At 44.8% G+C, this 24,019-nt stretch overlaps 1 protein-coding gene across 1 annotated transcript in view; it reads left to right on the plus strand.

Moving 5' to 3' along the window:
• The window catches only part of LOC126298506 (aquaporin AQPAn.G), a 175,693-nt gene extending 153,322 nt beyond the window's left edge, over window positions 1–22,371 (plus strand). Inside the window, exon 6 of the mRNA XM_049989842.1 lies at window positions 21,661–22,371. Within this exon, the coding sequence (XP_049845799.1) occupies window positions 21,661–21,768 (108 nt within the window). The 3' untranslated portion in view covers window positions 21,769–22,371. The remainder of the gene's footprint in view (window positions 1–21,660) is intronic.
• Window positions 22,372–24,019: the final 1,648 nt, after the last annotated feature.

Genomic DNA, 24,019 nt, shown 5'->3' on the forward strand with positions numbered 1-24,019 from the left:
TTGGCACCAAGGCAGAAGCGACTCTCATCGCTGAAGACGACACGTCTCCATTCGTCCCTCCATTCACGCCTGTCGCGACACCACTGGAGGCGGGCTGCACGATGTTGGGGCGTGAGCGGAAGACTGCCTAACGGTGTGCGGGACCGTAGCCCAGCTTCATGGAGACGGTTGCGAATGGTCCTCGCCGATACCCCAGGAGCAACAGTGTCCCTAATTTGCTGGGAAGTGGCGGTGCGGTCCCCTACGGCACTGCGTAGGATCCTACGGTCTTGGCGTGCATCCGTGCGTCGCTGCGGTCCGGTCCCAGGTCGACGGGCACGTGCACCTTCCGCCGTCCACTGGCGACAACCTCGATGTACTGAGGAGACCTCACGCCCCACGTGTTGAGCAATTCGGCGGTACGTCCACCCGGCCTCCCGCATGCCCACTATACGCCCTCGCTCAAAGTCCGTCAACTGCACATACGGTTCACGTCCACGCTGTCGCGCCATGCTACCAGTGTTAAAGACTGCGATGGAGCTCCGTATGGCACGGCAAACTGGCTGACACTGACGGCGGCGGTGCACAAATGCTGCGCAGCTAGCGCCATTCGACGGCCAACACCGCGGTTCCTGGTGTGTCCGCTGTGCTGTGCGTGTGATCATTGCTTGTACAGCCCTCTCGCAGTGTCCGGAGAAAGTATGGTGGGTCTGACACACCGGTGTCAATGTGTTCTTTTTTCCATTTCCAGGAGTGTATGAATAAATCATGTTCATAAAAAATGTAATTTAAAGAACAGTTACAGTTCGTCATTCACAATGGATATAACGAGTAGGAGGAAAAATCTGCCGGCCGCGGTGGACGTGGGGTTCTAGGCGCTTCAGTCCGGAACCCCGCGACTGCTGCGGTTGTAGGTTCGAATCCTGCCTCGGGCATGGATGTGTGTGATGTCCTTAGGTTAGTTAGCTTTACGTAGTTCTAAATTATAGTGGACGGATGACCTCAGATGTTAAGTCCCATAGTGCTCAGAGCCATTTTTTTGAAGCAAACATCTAGATACATAAAAACCAACTGTTATGCTTCTGTGAATGATGCCGCTGCGTACTTTGAGAGTAAACACGGAAATTCATTTCAAAATTGTAAAAGGAAACGTCTCCACTGCTAGTCAAGCAAACGAACTGTGCAAACGACGGAGCATGTTTCGGTTCTGCGCTATTCTGCTACTAAACCTAGAGCAGACATCAAAGTCTCCAGTATCACTAATACTTTTTACACTGCACATTAACCACTTAGCGGTTAACCTAGGTTGTCATGACAGACTTTTCGCAATTGACGCTGTTGTCTATGAGGAAGTGCTGTGAAGCAGTATTCACTCTGTTCGTAATAGATTGTCAGCTGGGTGCAATGAATAACTCTAAGTTATGCAACACACAAACGTGAAAGTATAGGGATATGAATTGTAACTAGCACATGTATTCAGTATTAGGTTAGGCAAACAGCAGGCTGCGGTTAATTGTTGGATATTGGGAAACAGTAAATTGTCTACAAAACAGGTAGTTTACACCAGTGATCGAAAATAATTAGCTTAATAGCATGTTGGTCCACCTTTGACACGCAACACAGCTGCGATTCTGTGTGATGTGGATCCCACAAGTCGTTGGTAAGTTTCCGGAGGTATGTTGCACGAGATGCCTACGCTTAGGAAACGCAGTCCCCGTAAATTACAGACCGGTGCTTCGTATTCGCAGAGCTGGCACCCGAAAGCGTCCAAGATGTATTCCATCACGGACAGATCATCTGACTCTGGTGATTAACGTGAGTTCACTATCATGTTCCTCAAACCACTGAAACACGATTCCGGACTTGTGACACGGACAGTTACCCTGCTGCAAGTTTCCTTCAAAATGGTTCAAATGGCTCTGAGCACTATGGGACTTAACATCTGAGGTCATCAGTCCCTTAGAACTTAGAACTACTTAAACCTAACTAACCTAAGCACGACACACACATCCATGCCCGAGGCAGGATTCGAACCTGCTACCGTAGCCGTCGCGTGCTCCCAGACTGAAGCGCCTAGAACCGCTGGGCCACTCCGGCCAGCCCAGTTGCCTTCACTATCTGGGGTTGGGTTGTGTTCTTTGGAGGAAGAGACCAAACAGCGAGGTCATCGGTCTCATCGGATTACGGAAGGAAATCGGCCGTGCCCTTTCAAAGGAACCATCCCAGCATTTGCCTGGAGCGATTTAGGGAAATCACGGAAGACCAAAATCAGGATGGTGGGACACGGGTTTGAACCGTCGTCCTTCCGAATGCGAGTCCAGTCTTTCACCATCTGGAAAGTCATCAAATATGAACGGATGCAAGTGATTCTGCAGTCGTGTTCATACAGTCCACATCCGCCATGGTGTCTTCAATTGCCCCCACATCCTATTGAAATACTACTAGTTTTCGTTCATGGAGCGAGGCTTGATTTGGGCAGCCTTTCGGATGGATGACAGCATATTCGGGTGCAATCATCCACCTCGTGTGACAAGAAACATGATTCGCCCAACCAGGTGACACGTTTCTTTTGAATCATTGTTCAGTCCCGCCTCCGTAACTGACGTCGCTAATGCACGTCCGTGCGGTTGGGCTCGACTCGGAGGTAAGCTGGTTCGAATCCCGGTGGTAGAAGAAATTTTCGATATCAGTTTCTGGTGGGCGAAGGGGGAAGAGGTAGTGGTGTAATATTTTGTTCACCAGTGTACCTCATTAAATCAAGCCTCTCCGCAATCTCTCATGAAGTGAGACACTTTTGATGATGATCCGTCCGTCTGATGGGGACGTTAAGGTCAGTTGCTCCTTTGGTACTATTCGAAAGGAGTAGGCTCTGAAATGGCACCAGATTTCACCCCGTCCCTAGTCTTATCATCACTATAATACACGGCAGACATCACATTACACTATACACTCACCAATACTCTGAAAATACTCCGACAGAAAAAAAGTCGCAAGGCCAAGAAGGAGTTGTGAGACACAACGGGGTGTTCGTAGGCTTGTTCCTACATATGAAAGCTGATGTTTATTAAAATTTCACTCCAGTCACAAAAGACGGGCGCTGTTACTATCATATGAGGATGCAAATCATGTTTTCTGTAAACACACGTTGTAACGATCATGAACATTACTTACCTTCGAGATTCGACGCGGTGAGTTGCTGTTAGCCAAGAATGCCTTTAAGGCAACAAAGACGCTATTATCGACACCTCACTGCGTTTGAACGAGGTCGTGTAATAGAGCTACGAAAAGCTGGATGTTCCTTCTGCTATGTTCCAGGAAGACTTGGCAGTAATGTAGCCACTGCACGTGGTTGCTGACAGCGATGGTCGCGGGAATATACGGTCGGAAGGAGACCCTGGCTGCAAATCAGGTGATTCGACCTGTTGTGCTGCATTCATGACCAGAACTCCAGGGGACGTTTTCCAACAGGATAACGCTCGTCCACATACCTCTGTTATAACCCAACATGGTTTACAGAGAGTCAACATGTTACCAGATCTGTCTCCTGCCGATCACAAATGGGCCATCATCGATCGCGATGATACCGTGTCCACTGAGATAGCAAATGATCATATCGTTGGGTCAACAAGGAAATATGTAGGGGTCGTATGCTGCGTAGCCTCACCTTTAGCAGTGTGCACTGAACGGTTTGTTCCGAAACATTTGCTCCTGCACCAGCGCTGAACTCTATCGTCAGATCTGCCGCAGATGGCCGCTTATTATATTTTATAGGCAGATAAGAAACCGACCATAACGTTCTCTGAAGAAGCGTGACACCCAACTCCTTGTTGGCTACTCGTTGTTCCACCGTCCCTCAATAACTTACCTTAGATACGACAGTGCTGCGCGGGATTAGCCGAGCGGTCAGAGGCGCTGCAGTCATGGACTGTGCGGCTGGTCCCGGCGGAGCTTCGAGTCCTCCCTCGGGCATGGGTGTGTGTGTGTTTGTCCTTAGGGTAATTTAGGTTAAGTAGTGTGTAAGCTTAGGGTCTGATGACCTTAGAAGTTAAGTCCCATAAGATTTCACACACATTTGAACATTTGAACATTTGAACAGACACGACAGTAGGAAGCACACAGCCGACAGCGTCCGCCGTTTCCGTGATGCTCGTTCCATGACGCCAGGTTATAACAATCTAACCTTTGCCTTAGTCGCCTATGTGAGCGTATTTCCCCATTTACGGCCAGTATAGCTGCTAGAATGACTTCCCATTCGTCTCCGCCCCGCTTGTACAGGGCGAACATCAATAATACCGTCAAACTGCAGGGACGGATTCCTGACTGGAAATGCAGGAAAGAACCTGCGTTGAACGTGTGTCTGGAAATGCATCGTTGCCACAGTAGATGGCGCTAACGAATGAAAGTTCCTTTGACTACGTGTCGTGTGTTCCTTTTGTGCTGCAGGCTGCGTGATTGACGCGGCGTTCTGTAAGCAACAGAATGGTCCATTATTCATGTCGGGAACAGGTCGAGATGGTGTTTGCGTACGGCCAAGAAGATGAAAACGGTAGAGAGACATCACGGCTACACCAAAACAGCTACCCTCACAGGCACAAATACATCTCACATCCTTTTTGGGCGTTTGTATGATCATGTGTCCTTTCAAACAGACGAACGCTTAGGGGGGATGGGGGGAGTCGAACTGTGCGTACACCAGATTTGGAGGGCCCTAGTACAAGCTCTAGGAAAGTAGCCTGCCAACATGGAACAAGCCAAAGTATGATTATTGGTATCCTGCATGACAACCGATTCTATCTCTATCACCTGCAACGAGTGCAAGGATTATCAGCAGCAGATTTCCCACTATAGAAAAGATTTTGTCGATTGTTTTTGCATTATCACAGTTATTGAATTTCTGTCGTCAGCCCTCTTTACCGACGAAGCAACCTTTACTCAAACTGGCATCATCAATCTGCATAATCGTCATCTGTGGGCTACAGACAATCCTCGGCGAATGGCGAGGAACCTCATCAGCACCGGTATTATTCTACAATGCCTCGACGGAGGAACATACCTGGACTTCCTCAGAATACTCTGCATGGGCTGCTTGAGAATGTGCCTTTGGCAATACGACAGGTTATACGGTTCCTGCATGGCGGAGCACCACCCTAATTCCGCATTACGGTTCGCCGACACCTCACCAACATCTCCCCCGGACGTTGGACACGACGCGGAGGCCCTGTAGCATGATCTGCTACATCACATGACTTAAAACCCCTGGATTTTTATCTCTAAGGGCATCTGAGAAACGTTGTGTATGCTGAACCGGTTCCTTCAACAGCGTTTTCACGACACCTGTGACGCTATTCGGGGAGAGGCTGGAACCTGCGAAAGAGTGAGGCAATCCATAATTCTACGTGTGAACGTGTGCACTGCATCCCTTGGAGACCACTTTGAACATTTGTTCTGTAGTGGTTGCGATGCAGCTCTGTGCTGTGTTCCTGGGCGATTTGTTGTCTTTGCACGCACACCGTCCATTTCTGGACACATGTCCATAGGACCTGTTTCCCTCAATTTTCAGTCATGAATCCGTCCCTGAAGTTTGTCGGCTTTATTGATGTCCACCCTGTATAGTTTCCGTACCGCGACACGTGCTCGCAGCGCCATCAGGAAGCATTCAATCTCGCTGTGGGCAACGGTCATAATGCAACTTTAATAGTTTTTTTAGAAAATTTGAAATATTTATATTATGCGTCTAAGCTGTAGATGCCCTCATCGTAAAATAATATGTTCACTTGAAGAAAGACACCTATTATATCGATAAAAATCTAAAACTAATTTTCGGGGACGAATTTATAAGTATTACACGGCTGCCGTACATAATGCTCAGATGAAATTAAACTAGTAGAACGTTATTGATTTACAGAATATAGGCCTTCTTGTAGACATAGTAGGCTGTGTACAACTAAGAGCAAGATTTGTTCTATTATTTACAACACTAATGGCCCTATTAGTGTAACGTTTGAACACGTTCGAGCACATCTTCATCGACAATCCTACTCTGGAAGTCACCTTAGCGAGTATGTTGTGTGGCACTATTATCTCCCTACTCTACCTACATTACTCGTGAATGTCGTGCTTCAGGACCTCCTGTCGGTAAGTTTCCGTACAAGCTCGAATTTCTTTTCTTTACAGTTTTGTCACCTCGTTCGATAAAGGAGGAGGAAGCGATGTATTGCTTGTCTCTTCTTGTAGCGTTCGTCCTAAGAATTAAACAAAAAAAGAAATGGCTCTGAGCGCTATAGAACTTAACATTTATGCTCATCAGTCCCCTAGAACTTAGAACTACTTAAACCTAACTAGCCTAAGGACAGCACACAACACCCAGTCATCACGAGGCACAGAAAATCCCTGACCCGCCGGGAATCGAACCCGGGAACCCGGGCGTGGGAAGCGAGAACGCTACCGCACGAGCACGAGCTGCGGACTCAGAATTTCAACATCTAATCATTCCGTTATGGGCAATGCCTCTCTTGTAATATATGCCACTAGAGTTATATCTCTGTGACACTCTCCCGCTGTCTGAACCAACCCCGGAATGAAACGAAGAGCTCTTGTTTGAATCTGCTATACCTCCTCTATTACTATTTAAGCTAAGGGGCTCAGACTAAATCTCATTTCTTAAGATTCAATCGTACGAGAGTTCGTAAGCTACCTTCTGCGTGGGTGAATTACATTTACTTAGGATTCTTCTCTTGAATGCAACTGCCAACGTTCTCCATCACATCATTTCTATCGTGTACATCGCTAACGGTTTCGAACATACAAAACCCACTATGGTATACCCAAGGCTACAGCCATACACAAGGTAATCCAAAGGAATGGTCAGTATTCGGGGATATGATAGGAACCATCATTGCAAGCAGAAGGCCTAGAAGACATGGGCTCTAAAAGCATACCTTAATAGCTAGGATCGCTTCTTAATCTGCGATGTTCCGAAACAAATCTGTTGTACTGCAAGCTCTTCGCTTTCCAAAATTTGAGACGTAGTAGTACGGACCAAAACAAGAAAAAAAATATTCAATAAACATGGACTGCTTACCTTAAGACCTATGAGCATCTCTTCTACAGAACACGTGCCCATTGCTCTTAAGGTATCAATTTTGGAGCCTATGTTTACTAGACTTGTGTACTTCAAATGATCGTTCCTGCCATATCCCGGAATACTGATCATCCCTCCTGGGACACCATATTTAACGATTTCTCCCCGTTGCGTACAACGTACTGAGTGCTATTTGCTAAGAAATAGTCAACTGAGCCTATTCAAATGGTACAAATGGCTCCAAGCGCTATGGGACTTAACATCTGATGTCGTCAATCACATAGACTTAGAACTACTTAAACCTAACTAACGTAAGGACGTCACACACATCCATGCCCGAGACAGGATTCGAACCTGCTACCGTAGCAGCAGCGCGATTCCGGACTGAAGCGCCTAGAACTGTTCGGCCACAGCGGTCGGCAAACTCAGCCTGTAAAGTGGTCTAACATTCCGTATGCGCGTAACTAGATGACAGTTCGTAACCATACCAAATGCCCTCCGAAAACCAAGGAAAAATGGATCAGTCTGGTAACCCTAATTTCTTTTCTCTGAATTTCATGGGCACGGTGAAGGATGCTATAAGGACTATATTTTTGACGTGCCGTTGACGACGAGATCATGACAGCCAGAGCACAAACTGATTATCTGACGATGGCTTTAACTCTTCGCCCCCTTAGTGCGAGTCCAGTACCTTTAAGCACTATGGCATCTCATACGTGGAAGGGACAGAGTGAACTGAGTTACCATCTATCGCAGCTTGCAGAGCATAAATTGATTCCTACAGAAGAGATTTTCGACCTTCAGAAATATTACAAATCCGAATGTAAACCGTGTTCCATTATTCTACAAAAGATTAGCGGCAGCAGTACAGGGCTGTATTTATGCGCATCTCCCTGGCGAACCCGCTAGAAAATGGAAATGACCCTCGCCTTTTTCGAATCGCTTACAGTAACTCGTTGCTCCTGTTGTCTATTATTAACTATTCCAACAAAGGCAACGTTATTTCACGTAATCCACATTGAATGAAACAGATATCCCGTCGGGTACAGTGGACTTTCTTCGAATGAGTGAGTTTGGTTGAATTTCAATTGTGCAGTCACATATTTTAACGTTTTTCATTTTGTCGTTCAGGTGACAATCGAAAGGAACAACTATATTACAATCTTCTTTCATGAGACGACTTGTGGGAACAGACTTGATCACTGCCACATCCAGTCCGTCCGCTTGGTATCCGTAGCAGTATGGTCAACGAATGACTACTGTCGCGGTAGACTGGACTTGTACTACTGCAAACTGCTTCAGCAGCATCCATGTTGTTCCAGGCTACGTTTTAATGCATCATTAAACGTAAAATCGTTTGTCAGTATTCGATGGTTGACCCCAAGGGATAGATTCATCTGCATAGTCAGAAAATGATTTATTTCCTCACTCACATTGGCCCCTTTCCTTACGGATATGTGAGATGTTTGTCTTATGTGCATTTGTGGAGGGTAGGTGAGTGTAACGGATGTGTGTACAGCGTGCTGTTCTGTTTGCGTTTCTGTTGTTGTTGCCGATGATGATGATAATGATGATGATGATGATTCTGATGCTGATGATGATGATGGTGAAGAGAGAAAGCAGAGGGTGACGCACTCTGCTCACACATAACCTGTTCCTTTCGAAGAGCACCAAGGGTGTCGCCGAGCTTAGTGTCCGCATCCAATGGACGGATCACCATCAACTGCGTCCCATGTCATCGCTTCATGAGAGACTATGTCCGTCCCTGGTAGTTGAGTGGTCAGCGCGAAGGAATCTCATATCTAACGGCTCTGGTTCGATTCCCGGCTGGTTCGGAGATTTTTCTCCGCCCAGGGACTGGGTGTTGTGTTGTCCTTATCGTCATCATTTCATCCCCATCGACACGCAAGTCGCCGAAATGGCGTCAACTCGAAAGACTTGCACCAGGCGAACGGTCTACCCGACGGGAGGCCCTAGCCACACGACATTTCCATTTCCATGAGACACTATAGGTAGGTTTTTAATTTAATTCAGGATGTTGATGCCAAGCGTGGTGACAAGACACTTTCCGTCACCTCATCTCCACAGCGAAAATTTCATCCTTCATCAGGATTCGAACCGGTTCACCTTCGAGTCCAGCATCATCCCAGAGCCGGGTGTTAGTTAACTCGGTTGCAGAGGGAGGAAGTGCACCATTACTTTCAGGTGACGGTATACCCATCACACTTCACAGCGTAAAAGAGGAACAGTGCACTTAAAACTTTCATTTACACTTACTGGACTATTCGTAAAAAGGTCACGACATTTCGTGTCATTTCTCTAAGTCCTCCTAGGTTGCCGCGTGATGTAACTGAATTTGATTGCGAAAGAAGTCGTGGAGGTTATGAATAATGTTGCCATCAGTGTTGACATCCGGCTAAACGAGAAAACATTTCGTTTTGACTTGTCCTCGTGTGTCAATGGAGCTAAGCGAATAGGGAGCGACAAACATGTTTTACTGGGTCAAGTACGACACGCACGTGCAGCGCTGCTTTGTCTCTATGCAGCCCCCTTCCTGCTGGAGATCGCTTTATCTCGTTCCGCCAGTCACCTACATTACGACACAATTCCATGCCATAGGAACTGCACACGGATAATGCGCATTATGCCGAAGAGGCACCTGACGTTTAGTGTATTCTCTGCACCACGTATCGGAGAGAATATAGAGTGTTCTAACGAAATTATTGCATTTTTTGGAAAAAAATTGCTGAGTGCAGACAACTAAACTGGCGGAACAAATTGCAATACCAAACAGTTATTAATGTAGAGTAAAGAAATCTAGGGAATTCATTTGTCTAGGTAAAATATTTAAGTGATTAACATTACTAGATCACAGGTTTATGTACGCGCGAGATACGCCATGCCAGCCACTGTGGTCGAGCGGTTCTAGGCCCTTCAGTCCGGAACCGCGCTGCTGCTACGGTCGGTTCGAACCCTGCCTCGGGCATGGATGTGTATGATGTCCTTAGGTTAGTTAGGTTTAAGTATTTCTAAGGCTAGGGGACTGGTGACCTCAGATGTTAAGTCCCATAGTGCTTAGAGCAATTTGAACCAGAGAAGCCATTGTTGGTACATTAATAACCTGTGTAACCGCCCTGATGGTGAATTCAAGTATGCAAAGATGCATGCATTATGTCTTACAGCTGCTGGATGTCGATTTTTCAGTTTGTGTTGCACTTGGTCGGTCAATACAAGGACGGTTAATGCTGGTTGTGTATGGCGTTGGAGTTGCCGTCCGATAATGATCCACATGTGCCCTATTGGAGACATATCTGGTGATCGAGCACGCCAAGGCAACACGTAGACACTGTATAGAGCATATTGGGTTACAACAGCGGTATGTGGACGAGCGTTATCCTGCTGGAAAATACCCCATGTAATGCTGTTCATGAATGGGAGCACAACCGGTCGAATCACCAGACTGACGTACAAATTTGCACTCAGGGTGCGTGGGGATAACCAAGAGAGTGCTCCTGCTGTAATACGAAATCGCACCCGAGACCATAGCTCCAGATGTAGGTCCAGTGCGTCTAGCACGCATACAGGTTGGTTGCAGGTCCTGGACTGGCCTCCTTCTAACACATGGCCTGCACTGGAACCGAGGCGCCGGCCGGTGTGGCCGAGCGATTCTAGGCGCTTCAGTCCGGAACCGGGCCACAGCTGCAGTCGCAGGCTCGAATCCTGCCTCGTGTATTGATGTGTGTGATGTCCTTAGGTTTAAGTAGTTCTAAGTCTAGGGGGACTGATGACCTCAGATGTTAAGTCCCATAGTGCTTAGGGCCATTTGAACCATTTTGGAACCGGGGCACAAACAGCTTTCATCAGAAAACACAACGGACCTCCATCCTGCCCTCCAGTGAGCTCTCGCTTGACACCATTTTAATCGCAAATGGCAGTGGTTTGCTGTCAATGGAATGGGCTCTACAGGGCGTTTGCCTCGGAGCTGTCTTTGAAGTAACCAATTTACAGCAGTGCGTTGTGTCACCGTGGTGCCTACTGCTGCTCGAATTGGTGCTGCAGATGCAGCACGATGCGCCAGAGCCATACGCTGGTCATTATGGTCATCCCTCTAGGTAGGGCCACGTGGCCGTCCGGAGTCCGGTCTTGTTGAGACCGTACATTCCCATGACCACCGCTGCCAGCATTCATGTACAGTGGCTACATTCCTGCCGAGTCTTGCTGGAATATCGCAAAGCCAACATCTACTTCTCACAGCCCTACTACAAGACTTTGTTCAAACTAAGTGAGGTGTTAATAATGGTGTCTATGTCGCCTGAAAGGAATTCTTTACTAACGTCACGTCACCCATGTCGAGTGTCAAAGAGAACTAACGCTCAAGACCATTACAGAGTGTATTTAAAGCAAACCTGATTTGCTTCCTCATAGTTTCACTGCTGGCGCCACTCTTATGCGGCTAGCGCGAAATAGACCCCATCTTTCAGATGTAGAAACACGCCTACCAACTTTCGTTTACGTCACACAACTCTATCTTTGTGTTGTGATTTTTTTCCGTCAGTGTACGTAAAAATCTTAAAATGCGTATGGTATTTTATGGGTATTATTCTCAGATCGTCGGTATATGATCCATCCATACACCAAAAACCCCATTGCAAAAAAATACTTGCCGTGAAAGCCTGAATTATTTTATCTACCCAGTTTTCCTTTTACAATCCTCTGAGAGTTTACGGTGACATAGTAATCAACTTTATTTTCAACACAGTCCGTTTCCTGTCAACATTGTGTGTGGAACTCGATACATTACAACCCGAAGTTATAGCAGGATCCTTGCGTGTTGACAGTCACTTTTTCCTTGCATTAATCCAGTTTTATGGTCCGATTGCTCATCCTGCCACGCGGGATTAGCCGAGCGGTCTAGGGCACTGCAGACATGGACTGTGTAGCTGGTCCCGGCCGAAGTTCGAGTCCTCCCTCGGGCATGGGTGTGTGTGTTTGTCCTTAGGATAATTTAGGTTAAGTAGTGTGTAAGCTTAGGGACTGATGATCTTAGCAGTTAAGTCCCAAAAGATTTCACATACATTTGAACATTTTTTTGCTCATCCTGTATTTGGCAGTTTCATCTGCAGATGGATACTATTCCTTACCGACATAGTAATTTTCCCCAAAAGAGGAGCGCATGTTCGTGTATGTCATTTGACAGCGAGTCGTGTAGCTTTTGTTCTGTGTGATTCCCCGTTTCATCTGTTAGTGCTTTTCTTAGACTGTGCAGCGGAAACTGGAAGGTATTTGCCTAGACGCATGCGGGAAACAAACAGAAAACCGCCATACTGCTTGTCGCTGTAATGGACCAGCGATCTATCTGGTACGCGGAACCAACCCTCGCTCCACAAGCTAGTGCTCTGTGCTCTAACGAGAGGAGGCCACGACGTTGGGATCATGGATTTACTTCCATCGCCATAGATCTTTAGTAGGCCATTAAAACAACATGAATTGCAAATAGTTACGTGCACTGGCAATTTCGAGAAAACCGTGAGAGAAGTTTTACGCGTCTATTTATGTAACTGATGTGGCTGTGTGAAATTGTCGACTGTTGGACGTCACTGTGGTGAAGAGGGCAGCGTTCGCGTTTAGCAAGAAGATCGTGGGCGAGGCGACGGTTCGAATCGCGAGAACTTCATTTTTTTGAAGTTATATTTTTTTCCACACTGGTTACATTAATTAAATTATATGACATTTGAGAGGTAAGATCATGAAAACAACACATGCATTTTCATGAAGTTTTAGTGAATTTAATACGTTATTTGAGTATTTACTATTTCTAATTAAATTTTCAAGGACGACGGACAAGCTTGTAAATCCCAAGTCAAACCTCGACAAATAATGATGCAAATGACGTTATTCACAATCAGTAATATAGTAAGTCACAATGTGCTAGACCACAAGAGTAATGTATAATCAATCACTCGTCAGATTTTATCTCGCTGTCACACGCTGCAGGATTATATTTGTCATACAGACAGAGAAAACATAAACTTAAACTTGATGCAAATACTTCATGCAAATCCACGTGGTTTTTTTTTCATTATATTAACTCTCAACTGTCATGTAAATTAAATAATATAACGAATGATGCAAAAATAGTTAGTAATTAACTTCGAGCGGAAGTCTAACCTCTCCCTTGTACACATTCGCCTTAGCGCGAACGCTAATCGCTTGACCACCATTAACTCTAACACCCGGTGTCTACGCACAGATATATAAGCCACGTATACGCGTGAAACTTCTATTGGCTTTTTCTCGGAATTGCCAATAGTGCACCATTCTACTTGCACATTATGTTGTGCTTATGACTACTAAAGGGGTACAAAGTCTGAAGTAAATCTCTGGTGCCAACATCGTGGCCTCTCCTTGTAAGCAGTGTTGCAAGCTAAGCCGTGTACTGAAAGTAATTGATGTTAAAAATTTATTAACGTGGAAGTGAAACTACTGGTTGGACGTAAAGTCACAGGCGAACCACCTTCTAAATATTTTTAGTCCTTTCGACGGTCTGCCGAACTAATGATATATACTGCCTGACTAAAAAAGGGAAAGCATCCACAAGGGGAGGACGAAACGAAACGAACTTCACGTGTTGAGAGGGTATATGATGTTTTCAGTGATTACAAAATCGAGTCAAATTTACAAGCTCTTGGCAGTATGAGCACATTTACCTGCATGATGTTGCACCCGCTCTGGCTTGGATGCACGTACACTACTGGACATTAAAATTGCTACACCAAGAAGAAATGCAGATGATAAACGGGTATTCATTGGACAAATATATTATACTAGAACTGACATGTGATTATATTTTCACGTAATTTGGGTGCATACAGCCTGAGAAATCAGTACCCAGAACAAACACCTCTGGCCGTAATAACGGCCATGATGCGCCTGATAGAGGCAACCAGAGCTTAGATGGCGTGTACAAGTACATTTGCCCATTCAGCTTCAACACGATACCACAGTTCGTCAAGAGTAGTGACTGGCGTATTGTGACGAGCCAGTTGCTCGGCCACCATTGACCAGACGTTTCCAATTGGTGAGAGATCTGGAGAATGTGCAGGCCAGGGTAGCAGTCGAACATTTTCTGTATCCAGAAAGGCCCGTACAGGACCTGCAACATGCGTTCGTGCATAATCCTTCTGAAATGTAGGGTTCCGGGGGATCGAATAATGGGTAGAGCCACGGGTCGTAACACATCTGAAATGTAACGTCCACTGTTCAAAGCGCCGTCAATGCGAACAAGAGGTGACCGAGAGATGTAACCAATGGCACCCCATACCATCACGTCGGGTGATATGCCAGTATGGCGATGACGAATACACGCTTCCAATGTGCGTTCACCGCAATGTCGCCCAACACGGTTGCGACCAACACGATGCTGTAAACAAAACCTGGATTCATCCGAAAAAATGAGGTTTTCCCATTCGTACACCCAGGTTCGTCGTTGAGTACACCATCGCAGGCGCTCCTGTCTGTGATGCACAGTCAAGGGTAACCGCAGCCATGGTCTCCGAGCTGATAGTCCATGCTGCTGCAAACGTCGTCGAACTGTTCGTGCACATGGCTGTTGTCTTGAAAAGTCCCCATCCACTGACTCAGGGATCGAGACGTGGCTGCACGTTCCGTTACAGCCATGCGGATAAGTTGCCTGTCATCTCGACTGCTAGTGATACGAGGCCGTTGGGATCCAGCACGGCGTTTCGTATTATCCCCTGAACCCACCGATTCCGTGTTCTGCTAACAGTCATTGGATCTCGACCAACGCGAGCACCAATGTCGCGATACGATAAACCGCAATCGTGATAGGCTGCAATCCGACCTTTATCGAAGTCGGAAACTTGATGGTACCCATTTCTCCTCCTTACACGAGGCATCACAACAACGTTTCACCAGGCAACGCCGGTCAACTGCTGTTTGTGTATGAGAAATCGGTTAGAAAATTTCCTCATGTCAGCACGTTGTAGGTGTCGCCACCGGCGCCAGCCTTGTGTGAATGCTCTGAGAAGCTAATCATTTGCATATCACAGCATCTTCTTCCTGTTGCTTAAATTTCGCGTGGTTGTTGTTGTTGTTTTTGTTGTTGTTGTGGTGGTGGTGGTGGTCTTCAGTCCTGAGACTGGTTTGATGCAGCTCTCCATGCTACCCTATCCTGTGCAAGTTTCTTCATCTCCAAGTACCTACTGCAACCTACATCCTTCTGAATCTGCTTAGTGTATTCATCTCTTGGTCTCCCTCTATGATTTTTACCCTCCACGCTGCCCTCCAATGCTAAATTTGTGATCCCTTGATGCCTCAGAACATGTCCTACCAACCGGTCCCTTCTTCTCGTCAAGTTGTGCCACAAATTCCTCTTCTCCCCAATTGTTTTCAATACCTCCTCATTAGTTATGTGATCTACCCATCTAATCTTCAGCATTCTTCTGTAGCACCACATTTCGAAAGCTTCTATTCTCTTCTTGTCCAAACTATTTATCTTCCATGTTTCACTTCCATACATGGCTACACTCCATACAAATACTTTCAGAAACGACTTCCTGACACTTAAGTCTATACTCGATGTTAACAAATTTCTCTTCTTCAGAAACGCTTTCCTTGCCATTGCCAGTCTACATTTTATATCTTCTCTACTTCGATTATCATAAGTTATTTTGCTCCCCATCTTCGTGGTGTAGCGATTTTAATGGCCAGTACTTTACTTATTCGGATGGGAACAGTGCCATAATGCCGTTCTATCCTTTCCCCAGGCAAGCTGGCCCACAACCCCTGTAACTAGTATCCGATATCCTGGATACTGGTACAGGGACTGATTTGATGTTCGAGCTGCTTGGGACAGATCTGCGGAGCTTGCTGCCCACGAAGTACCTCAGCATCACGCAGACAGTTCATAGAGACACGAGTATTGTCTTGTTGAAAAATGGCACCACCATACTATCGCATAAGACGTAACAAATGAAGCCGTAGGATGTCCGTGACCTATCGTTATGCTGTCAAAGTTTCCTCAGTCGGTACCAGCCGTGGCATGGAGTCATGCCCGATGGCTTCTTGCACCACCGCTGTGCCTCTCCGAAGCATTCCTAGAATGTGACCTCTCGCCAGGACGCCGCCATACTCGCCGATGATGGTCATCAGGGGCAGTGCAGAATCGCGATTTGTCACTGAACTCAGTCAACGCCGCAATACATGCTTCCCGATGACGACACCACTTCAGACGCAGAAGTTTGTGTTGTTGTGCTAACAACTGCAGGCGCATCTACATCTGCATAAATACTCCGCAAGCCACCGTCCGATGCGTGGCACAGGGCACCCTGTACCACTACTTATCATTTCCTTTCCTGTTCCACTCGCAAACAGAGCAAGGGAAAAAGCAACTATGCCTCTGTATGAGCCCTAATTTCTTGTATCTTATCTTCGTGGTCCTTAAGTGCAAAGTATGTTGGTGGTGGTGGTTAGTGTTTAACGTCCCGTCGACAACGAGGTCATTAGAGACGGAGCGCAAGCTCGGGTTAGGGAAGGATTGGGAAGGAAATCGGCCGTGCCCTTTCAAAGGAACCATCCCGGCATTTGCCTGAAACGATTTAGGGAAATCACGGAAAACCTAAATCAGGACGGCCGTAGACGGGATTGAACCGTCGTCCTCCCGAATAAAGTATGTTGGTGGTAGTGGGATAATTCGGCAATCAGCTTCAAATGCTGGTTCTCTAAATGCTCTCAATAGTGTTTCTCGAAAAGAACGTCGCCTTCCCTCCAGGGATTTCCATTTTACTTTCCAAAGCATCTCCGTAAGACCTGCGTGTTGTTCGAACCTACCGGAAATACATCTAGAAGCCAGGCTCTGAATTGCTTCGATGCCCTTCTTCAATCCGACCAGGTACGGATTCCAAACAATTGGACAATACTCAAAAATAGGTAGCATCAGCGTCCTATATGTAGGCTTTCCTTAAATTCTCCGTAACACCTGCGTGTTGTTCGAACCTGCCGGTAATACATCTAGAATCGAGGCTCTCAATTGCTTCGATGCCCTCCTTCAATCCGACCAGGTACGGATCCCAAACACTCGAGCAATACTCAAGAATAGGTAGCATCAGCGTCCTACATGCAGGCTTTCCTAAAATTCTGCCAAAAAAGCGAAGTCGACGATTCGCCTTCCTTACCACAGTTCTCACGTGCTCGTTCCACCTCACATCGCTTTGCAACGTTATACCCACATACTTAAACGGCTTGACTAAGTCCAGCAGGACACTACTAATACTGCATCCGCACGTTATAGGTTTGCTCTTCCTACCTATATGCAGTAACTTACAGTTCCCCACATTTAGGGCTAGCTGCTATTCATCACACAAATTGGAAATTTTGTCTAAGTCGCCTTGTATCTTACTACAGTCACTCAACTTCGACACGTTATCATATACCACATCACCAGCAAACAACCGCCGATTTCTGCCCAAGCTGTCCGCCAAATCATTTATGTATGCTGAGAAAAACAGCGGTCCTATCACAGTTGCTTGGGGCACTGCTGACGAAACCCTTGTCGCTGATGAACATTCGCCGTCGAAGACAACATACTGGGTTCTATTATTTAAGAAATCTTCGAGCGACTCACATATCTGTGAACTATTCCATACGCTAGTACCTTCGTTAACAGCCTGCAATGGGAAACCGTGTCAAACGGTTTTCAGAAATCTAGAAATATGGAACCTGCCTGTTGCCCTTCATCCATAGTTCGCAGTATATCATGTGGGAAAAGTAAAAACAGATTATCACACGAGCGATGCTTTCTAAAACCATGCTGATTCGTGGACATAAGTATCTCAGTGTCAAAGAAGTTTAATATATTCGAACTGAGAAAATGTTCAAGGATTCTGCACCACACAGAAGTTAAGGATATTTGTCTGTAATTTTGCGGGCCCTTACTTTTACCCTTCTTACGTATTGGAGTCACCTGCGTTTTTTTCCAGTCGCTTGGGACTTGGTGCTGGGCGAGAGATTCACGACAAATTCAAGCTACGTACGGGCCCGATACCGTAGAGTACTCTTCGTAAAATCGAACGCATGGAATGGTCATTCCCAGTCTGGAAACTGCTAATCTTCAGCTATTGATGCAGGATGACAGAGCGTTGCAGTGTGTCCATTACTTGTTCCGGCACGGCAAGCGCAGATGAGAAGGGGCTACAAAGTGCGTAGCGCACAATACAGTGATCCTCCCTTGTGGTGGTCAGGCGTGGCCGACTGGAACTTTGGCGCGAGTATGCCTGCCCTCATTTCCTATGGAGTCCATCATCGGGCCGCTGTCACATCCGAATGCCCCATTAAGCTGGATACTGCATTATACGGCCAACCGGATTAATGAAGAACCAGAATGAGGCCACTTTCAAACTCTGTCAGGTACTGACAACGCCGTCTCATAGGAGTATGCAGCATCCTGTGTCCTTCTCAGACATCTCTCAAAATCTGACACAGTTCATGCCCTTTATATACCCTACCTGGCCTGGTAACGACGCTAAGCATAAACAACTCTAATGTAATCTTCTGGTGGCGGTTCTTGTCACAGAGAATTGCGACTCTAACCATTTACATATTCGCCGATGGTGTGTACGTTTTGGAAGTTACGCTGACATCCGACTATGTCTTCTGGGTGCTTCACTTTTTTTGTTTAATTTGCGGTGAGATTTTATGGGAACAAACTGGTGAGGTCATCGGTCCCTAAGCTTACACACTACTTAATCTAACTTAAATTAACTTACGCTTTGGACAACACACACACACACACACACACACACACACACACACACACACACACACATGCCCGAGGGAGGACTCGAAACTCCGAAGTGGGGAGCCGCGCGGGCCGTGACAAGACGCCTTTAGACCGCGCGGCCACTGTTTGGTCAGTGGGTGTGTGTGCGTGTGCGAGTACCATGAAGGCTGCCATAAAGCCACCGAATATCATCAGTAGAACCACAGTGCGTGTGTGAATTCACGAATCCCATACGCGAAAATAAGTCTTATTCACATGATCAATCAACCCAAATTATGAACTTCCTGTGTTCATTCTGAACACAAATTATGTTGTATCCCTGTTTTTAAGGATTCTGTGGCCATTCTTACAAGGCCGGTCCTTCTTAGAAGTGCGGTATCTTTTTTGTTCTTTCTGCCGTCAACGGGATGTCATTTTCATATTACGCTCATTTGACTTCGTGCACCATATCATTAGCACCAGGTGGTGTTAGATTTCAGTGTACAATGTCCTTAGAATGAAAACGCTGGTAGTATGGTCAACATCTTTCGCTGTTCCAGTACTGAACGGCGTCCATGTTGGAAAAAACGTGTTAATGAAATAGGTGGAAAAATTGGTAACTAGGTCTAAATGACTTTCGATTAGAGGATCACTAATGTCGCGGGTAGTCAGTTATGTTACAGAGCTGAAGTTCACGACGGTGTGAAGTGATTAAGCTCCTGGTGAAGTTCAGCTCATTTGTCATTACCATGAAACTGAAGTTTATCTGCGAAATTGACTTCTTCATAGTGTGGAGAACCGTATCAGGCTGGAGTAGGGGACTACGATGCACGCATACAAAGTAGGGCAGTATGAGTGGTTACAGATTTGATGGACTCGCTTGAGTGCTACATTGCACTGGCAGACACCCGAAGGAACAGTATTATAGTCTCTAAAGTGCATGTTATGAAATTTCGGAAACGGGTTCACTGACATGAATGTGGCAGTATCTCATTCCGAAGGTATTACGATTATTACATTAGGATGTGGTGCGATGAATGGAAACTTGCTCTAAATGTAGAGAAATGCAAGTTACTGCAGATGAACAGGAAAAACAAACCTTTAACGTTCGAATTCAGTATCAGTGGTGTGCTTCTTCACGGTGACTTCGATAATATGTTTAGACGTAAGGTTGTGAAGCGATATGGGATGGAACGAGCACGTAAGGACGGTAGCAGGGAAGACGAAAGATCGGTTTTGGTTTATTGGGAGAATTTTAGGCAGGTGTGGCTCATATATAAAGAAGACCTTCTATGCAATATTACCTAACCTATCCTAACCTAACCTAGAAGACCTTCTATGCAACATTATATAACTATGTCAAAATAATATCGGAATTGTTGGGAAATAACGACGCGCAGTGACGTACGTGGCTTTCCAGGTGTCTAGGTGAGTTGACGATTCCTTTGTCATGAACTGTATTTTGAAGACTGACATATTCTTCTTCGTAAGTTACTGCGGACAATCGTCTAGAATGTAATCTGTTTGACGTAATGTCTTTCGTGTAACACTATCCTCATGTAGGAGAGAGAAACAGATGTTTTTGCTATTGAAATTAAAATTCCTAAACATGTATTTCTGTACCGCTATACAATACTCCACCGTTTTATACTAAAAAATGAAGCTGCCGTATCACGCTAGAATAAATAAATTCTTACCATACCATCAGATGCAAGTTAATGCAGATGAACAGGAAAAACAAACCTGTAACGTTCGAATTCAGTATTAGTGGTGTGCTAATTGACGGTGACTTCGATAAAATATTTAGGCGTAAGGTTGTGAAGCGATATGGGATGAAACGAGCGTGTAAGTACGATAGCAGGGAAGACGAAAGATCTCTTAACAGCCATACAATAGGTACATTCCATTACCATACGTATTTCTTTTCCCCTTTACACAGATATCTCACTTCCGAACACGAAATATTGTGTTATTTAATCTCTTTATTCTTCTGAATTCTCCTCAGATAACAAATTTCTCTGTACCACAGCGAAAGCTTTACCTCACACCGATTTATAATTTCAATGATAGACGACTATGAAAAATGGGTTGGACTAAAAATAACTGTTCCTTTCGCTCGACAAAGCAGTCTCCAGCCTGCTCGTAAGCAATGCTTTCCATGGTTGATTAATGTAAAATATAATTGAAAGGGTAACAAAATACCTTTTTCTTATAATTCCACTTTTTTTATCCATTTGTGTATTGCTTCCTCATCAGAGAACAACTGTTACGCTTTATACTGTTTAGTGTTTTCCAGCATTCTTAGCTGCTGCAGGCTCCTTAAATTTCTTTTCCCCGGAACTCGATGGATCAGAAAATATCTATTTTTTACATCTATAAATTCTTTTTATATCTGCCACTATCATTATTGTTGTTATTATGGTCATCATTATAACTACTGCCTGTATTAACTTCATTAATAGACACTCTGTCATATGAAACGTTATTTCTTGTTACGATGTAAAAAATTTAGTATGGGCCGGCCCTAATCATATCAGGTTAAATAAATAAAACTCACTCGTCTCATAGTCACCGAAATTAAAGACTTGAAAGCTAAAACTTTAGCACAACGATTTGCCTTCAAATAAGTATCTGATAACCAGCAGAATTTCTTCACTGATTAAGATGTATGTCGGCAGTAGATGTGTTGTACAAATGTGTCATACATGAAAGAAATATTTATTGGAAGTTGCCATTCATGTTTCTAAACAGTTCTGATCATTTAAACCTGTAGTTAAGTGTTCTTCCAGCCTCATACTATACTGACATAATTCTTCTTTTGCAGGTTTACTGGGCTGGACCTCTTGGAGGAGGCATCGTGGCTGGAGTCATTTACAGGTTCCTGTTCCAGGCTCGGAAACCTGAAGACGAAGCCAGCTCCTATGACTTCTGAACGCATCATTTCTCTTGCCGCAGGCAGGGACACATCTTCGCGGAGTGGCTGAGAACGGATCAGAGACAATATATCGTGAAAATTTAGTGTATACCGTAGTGATATTGAACTGTCCAGCCAAACGTCTCCTGCGCTGACTTATTTTGTGGCGTTTCCTGAAGAGTACAATGGGATTATTATACTTATTTATTTGTAAGTGGACTATGCTTGGCACACCTTGTAGTTATTCCTATGTAACGTATAGGTTTCTTTCTCTGCAAGGCAACTGTAGTCAAACAGGGAATTTGGAAGTGTCTGTGTGGTCTTTGGGACTGAAAACAGTTACGTCATGAAGATGAAGGTTATGTCATCTTACTACATGACTTGAGGTCTTTTGTACCACACTAACACTTCTCATATTTCGGCAACAGATCACTTTCGGCTCGAAAGTGTGACGGGTTTCACTGTTGTCTAAATTGTTTTGAATAGAATCTCGTTCACTGATTCTGCGTTCAATAACACTATGTTTAATTTTCTCTTGCTACTTGCTTCAGTTGTACAGTAAGATATATATATGCATATTGCTGTAGCTTAGAATAAAGTTTTACTATATTAAAACTTTTAGTCATGTTTTATTTCTAAGATTAGATCCAGTTGCTGACAGGCCAGTCATCCAGACAGAAACTGTTCAGTTACGTTCATGATTTCAGCACAGCCTTACAAAAGAAAACATTTTCTTCCTTGGTGTTTACAATTAATTCGCACACTGAAAAAAATCTTAGTTGACTTAGCCTAAATTTTCATTAAGGGAGAAAGTGATTATAATGCTGTCTGTTATTGATTTATGTAAGCTCTTTACAAATGTAAAACTAGTTCCCCTTTGAAAAGACGAGTTAATGAAGAAAATAGTGACTACGAAAATTGTCATGATAATATCCCAAGATGTCGCTAATCCGAGATGAATGATCTTACGAAATTTAGTACTTTCGTGATTTTCATCGCTCGTACACTTGAGATACTTCATTTGCCTCATTGGACATCAACAATTAAGAACGTCTCTCGTGGACTATATGTTGATAACGAATTTGATTACATAAATATCCCTGACATCATACACTGCCTGTTACCCTCATCTCGCTGTTGGACATCTCGTGGCTTTAACTCCACAATGTGTGTGAGTGTGATCTGACCCATGATCGCACAATAACCGCCCACAACACACGAATTCGAGAACGATGAAATTCTGTATTTTACTATTAAACGTACATGTTTCCTATTGTATGACGAAACAATTATACGTAATCTGTCAGCAGATGTCTGTAGCATTAGTATGTATCGAGCTATGGTAGAAGTACAAAAAGTCTCATTTCTTCATAGATGTTATATAAATGGAAGAGGATGTAGATGAACATGAGAGAGGAGACACGATACTGCGAGAAGAATTTCGCCGAACACTGAAAGACCTAAGTCGAAACAAGGTCCAGGGAGTAGACGACATACCATCAGAACCGTGGGAGAGCCAACCACGACCAAATTCTTCCATTTGGTGAGCAAGATGTATGAGACAGGCGAAATACCCTCGGACTTCAAGAAGAATATATTAATCCCGATTCCAAAGAAAGCAGGTACTGACAGATGTGAATATCACCGAACTATAAGTTTAATAACTCACGATTTCAGAGTATTAACACGAATTATTTACAGAAGATTGTATAAATTGGTAGAAACCCACCTTGGGAAGTCCAATTTGGATTCCAGAGAAGTTTAGAAGTATGTGAGGCAACACTGACCCTACGACTTACGTTAGAAGATAGGTTAAGGAAAGACAAACCTACGTTCATACATTTGGACACTTAGAGAAAACTTTTGACACTGTCGACTGCAATCCTCTCTTCGAAATTATGAAGCTAGCAGGGTAAAATACAGGGAGCGAAAGGCTATTTACAACTTGTACAGAAACCAGACGGCAGTTACATGAGTTGAAGGGCATGAAAAGAAGGAGGTGAGACAGGCGTGAAGCCTATCACAATTTTATCCAATCTTTATAATGAGCGAGCAGTAAAGGAAACAAATGAAAATTTGGAGTAGGAATTGAAGTTCAGGGAAAAACTTAAAACTTTAAGGTTGGCCGATGATACTGCATTTCTGTCGGAGACAGCGAAGTAGTTAAAGGAGCAGTTTAAAGCAATGGACAACTTCTTGAAAAGAGGATATAAGATGAACATCAACAAAAGCAAAACAAGGGTCGTGGAATGCTATCTAATTAAATCAG

This window comes from Schistocerca gregaria, chromosome X, assembly GCF_023897955.1.
Source record: "Schistocerca gregaria isolate iqSchGreg1 chromosome X, iqSchGreg1.2, whole genome shotgun sequence".
Taxonomy (NCBI): Eukaryota; Metazoa; Arthropoda; class Insecta; order Orthoptera; family Acrididae; genus Schistocerca; species Schistocerca gregaria.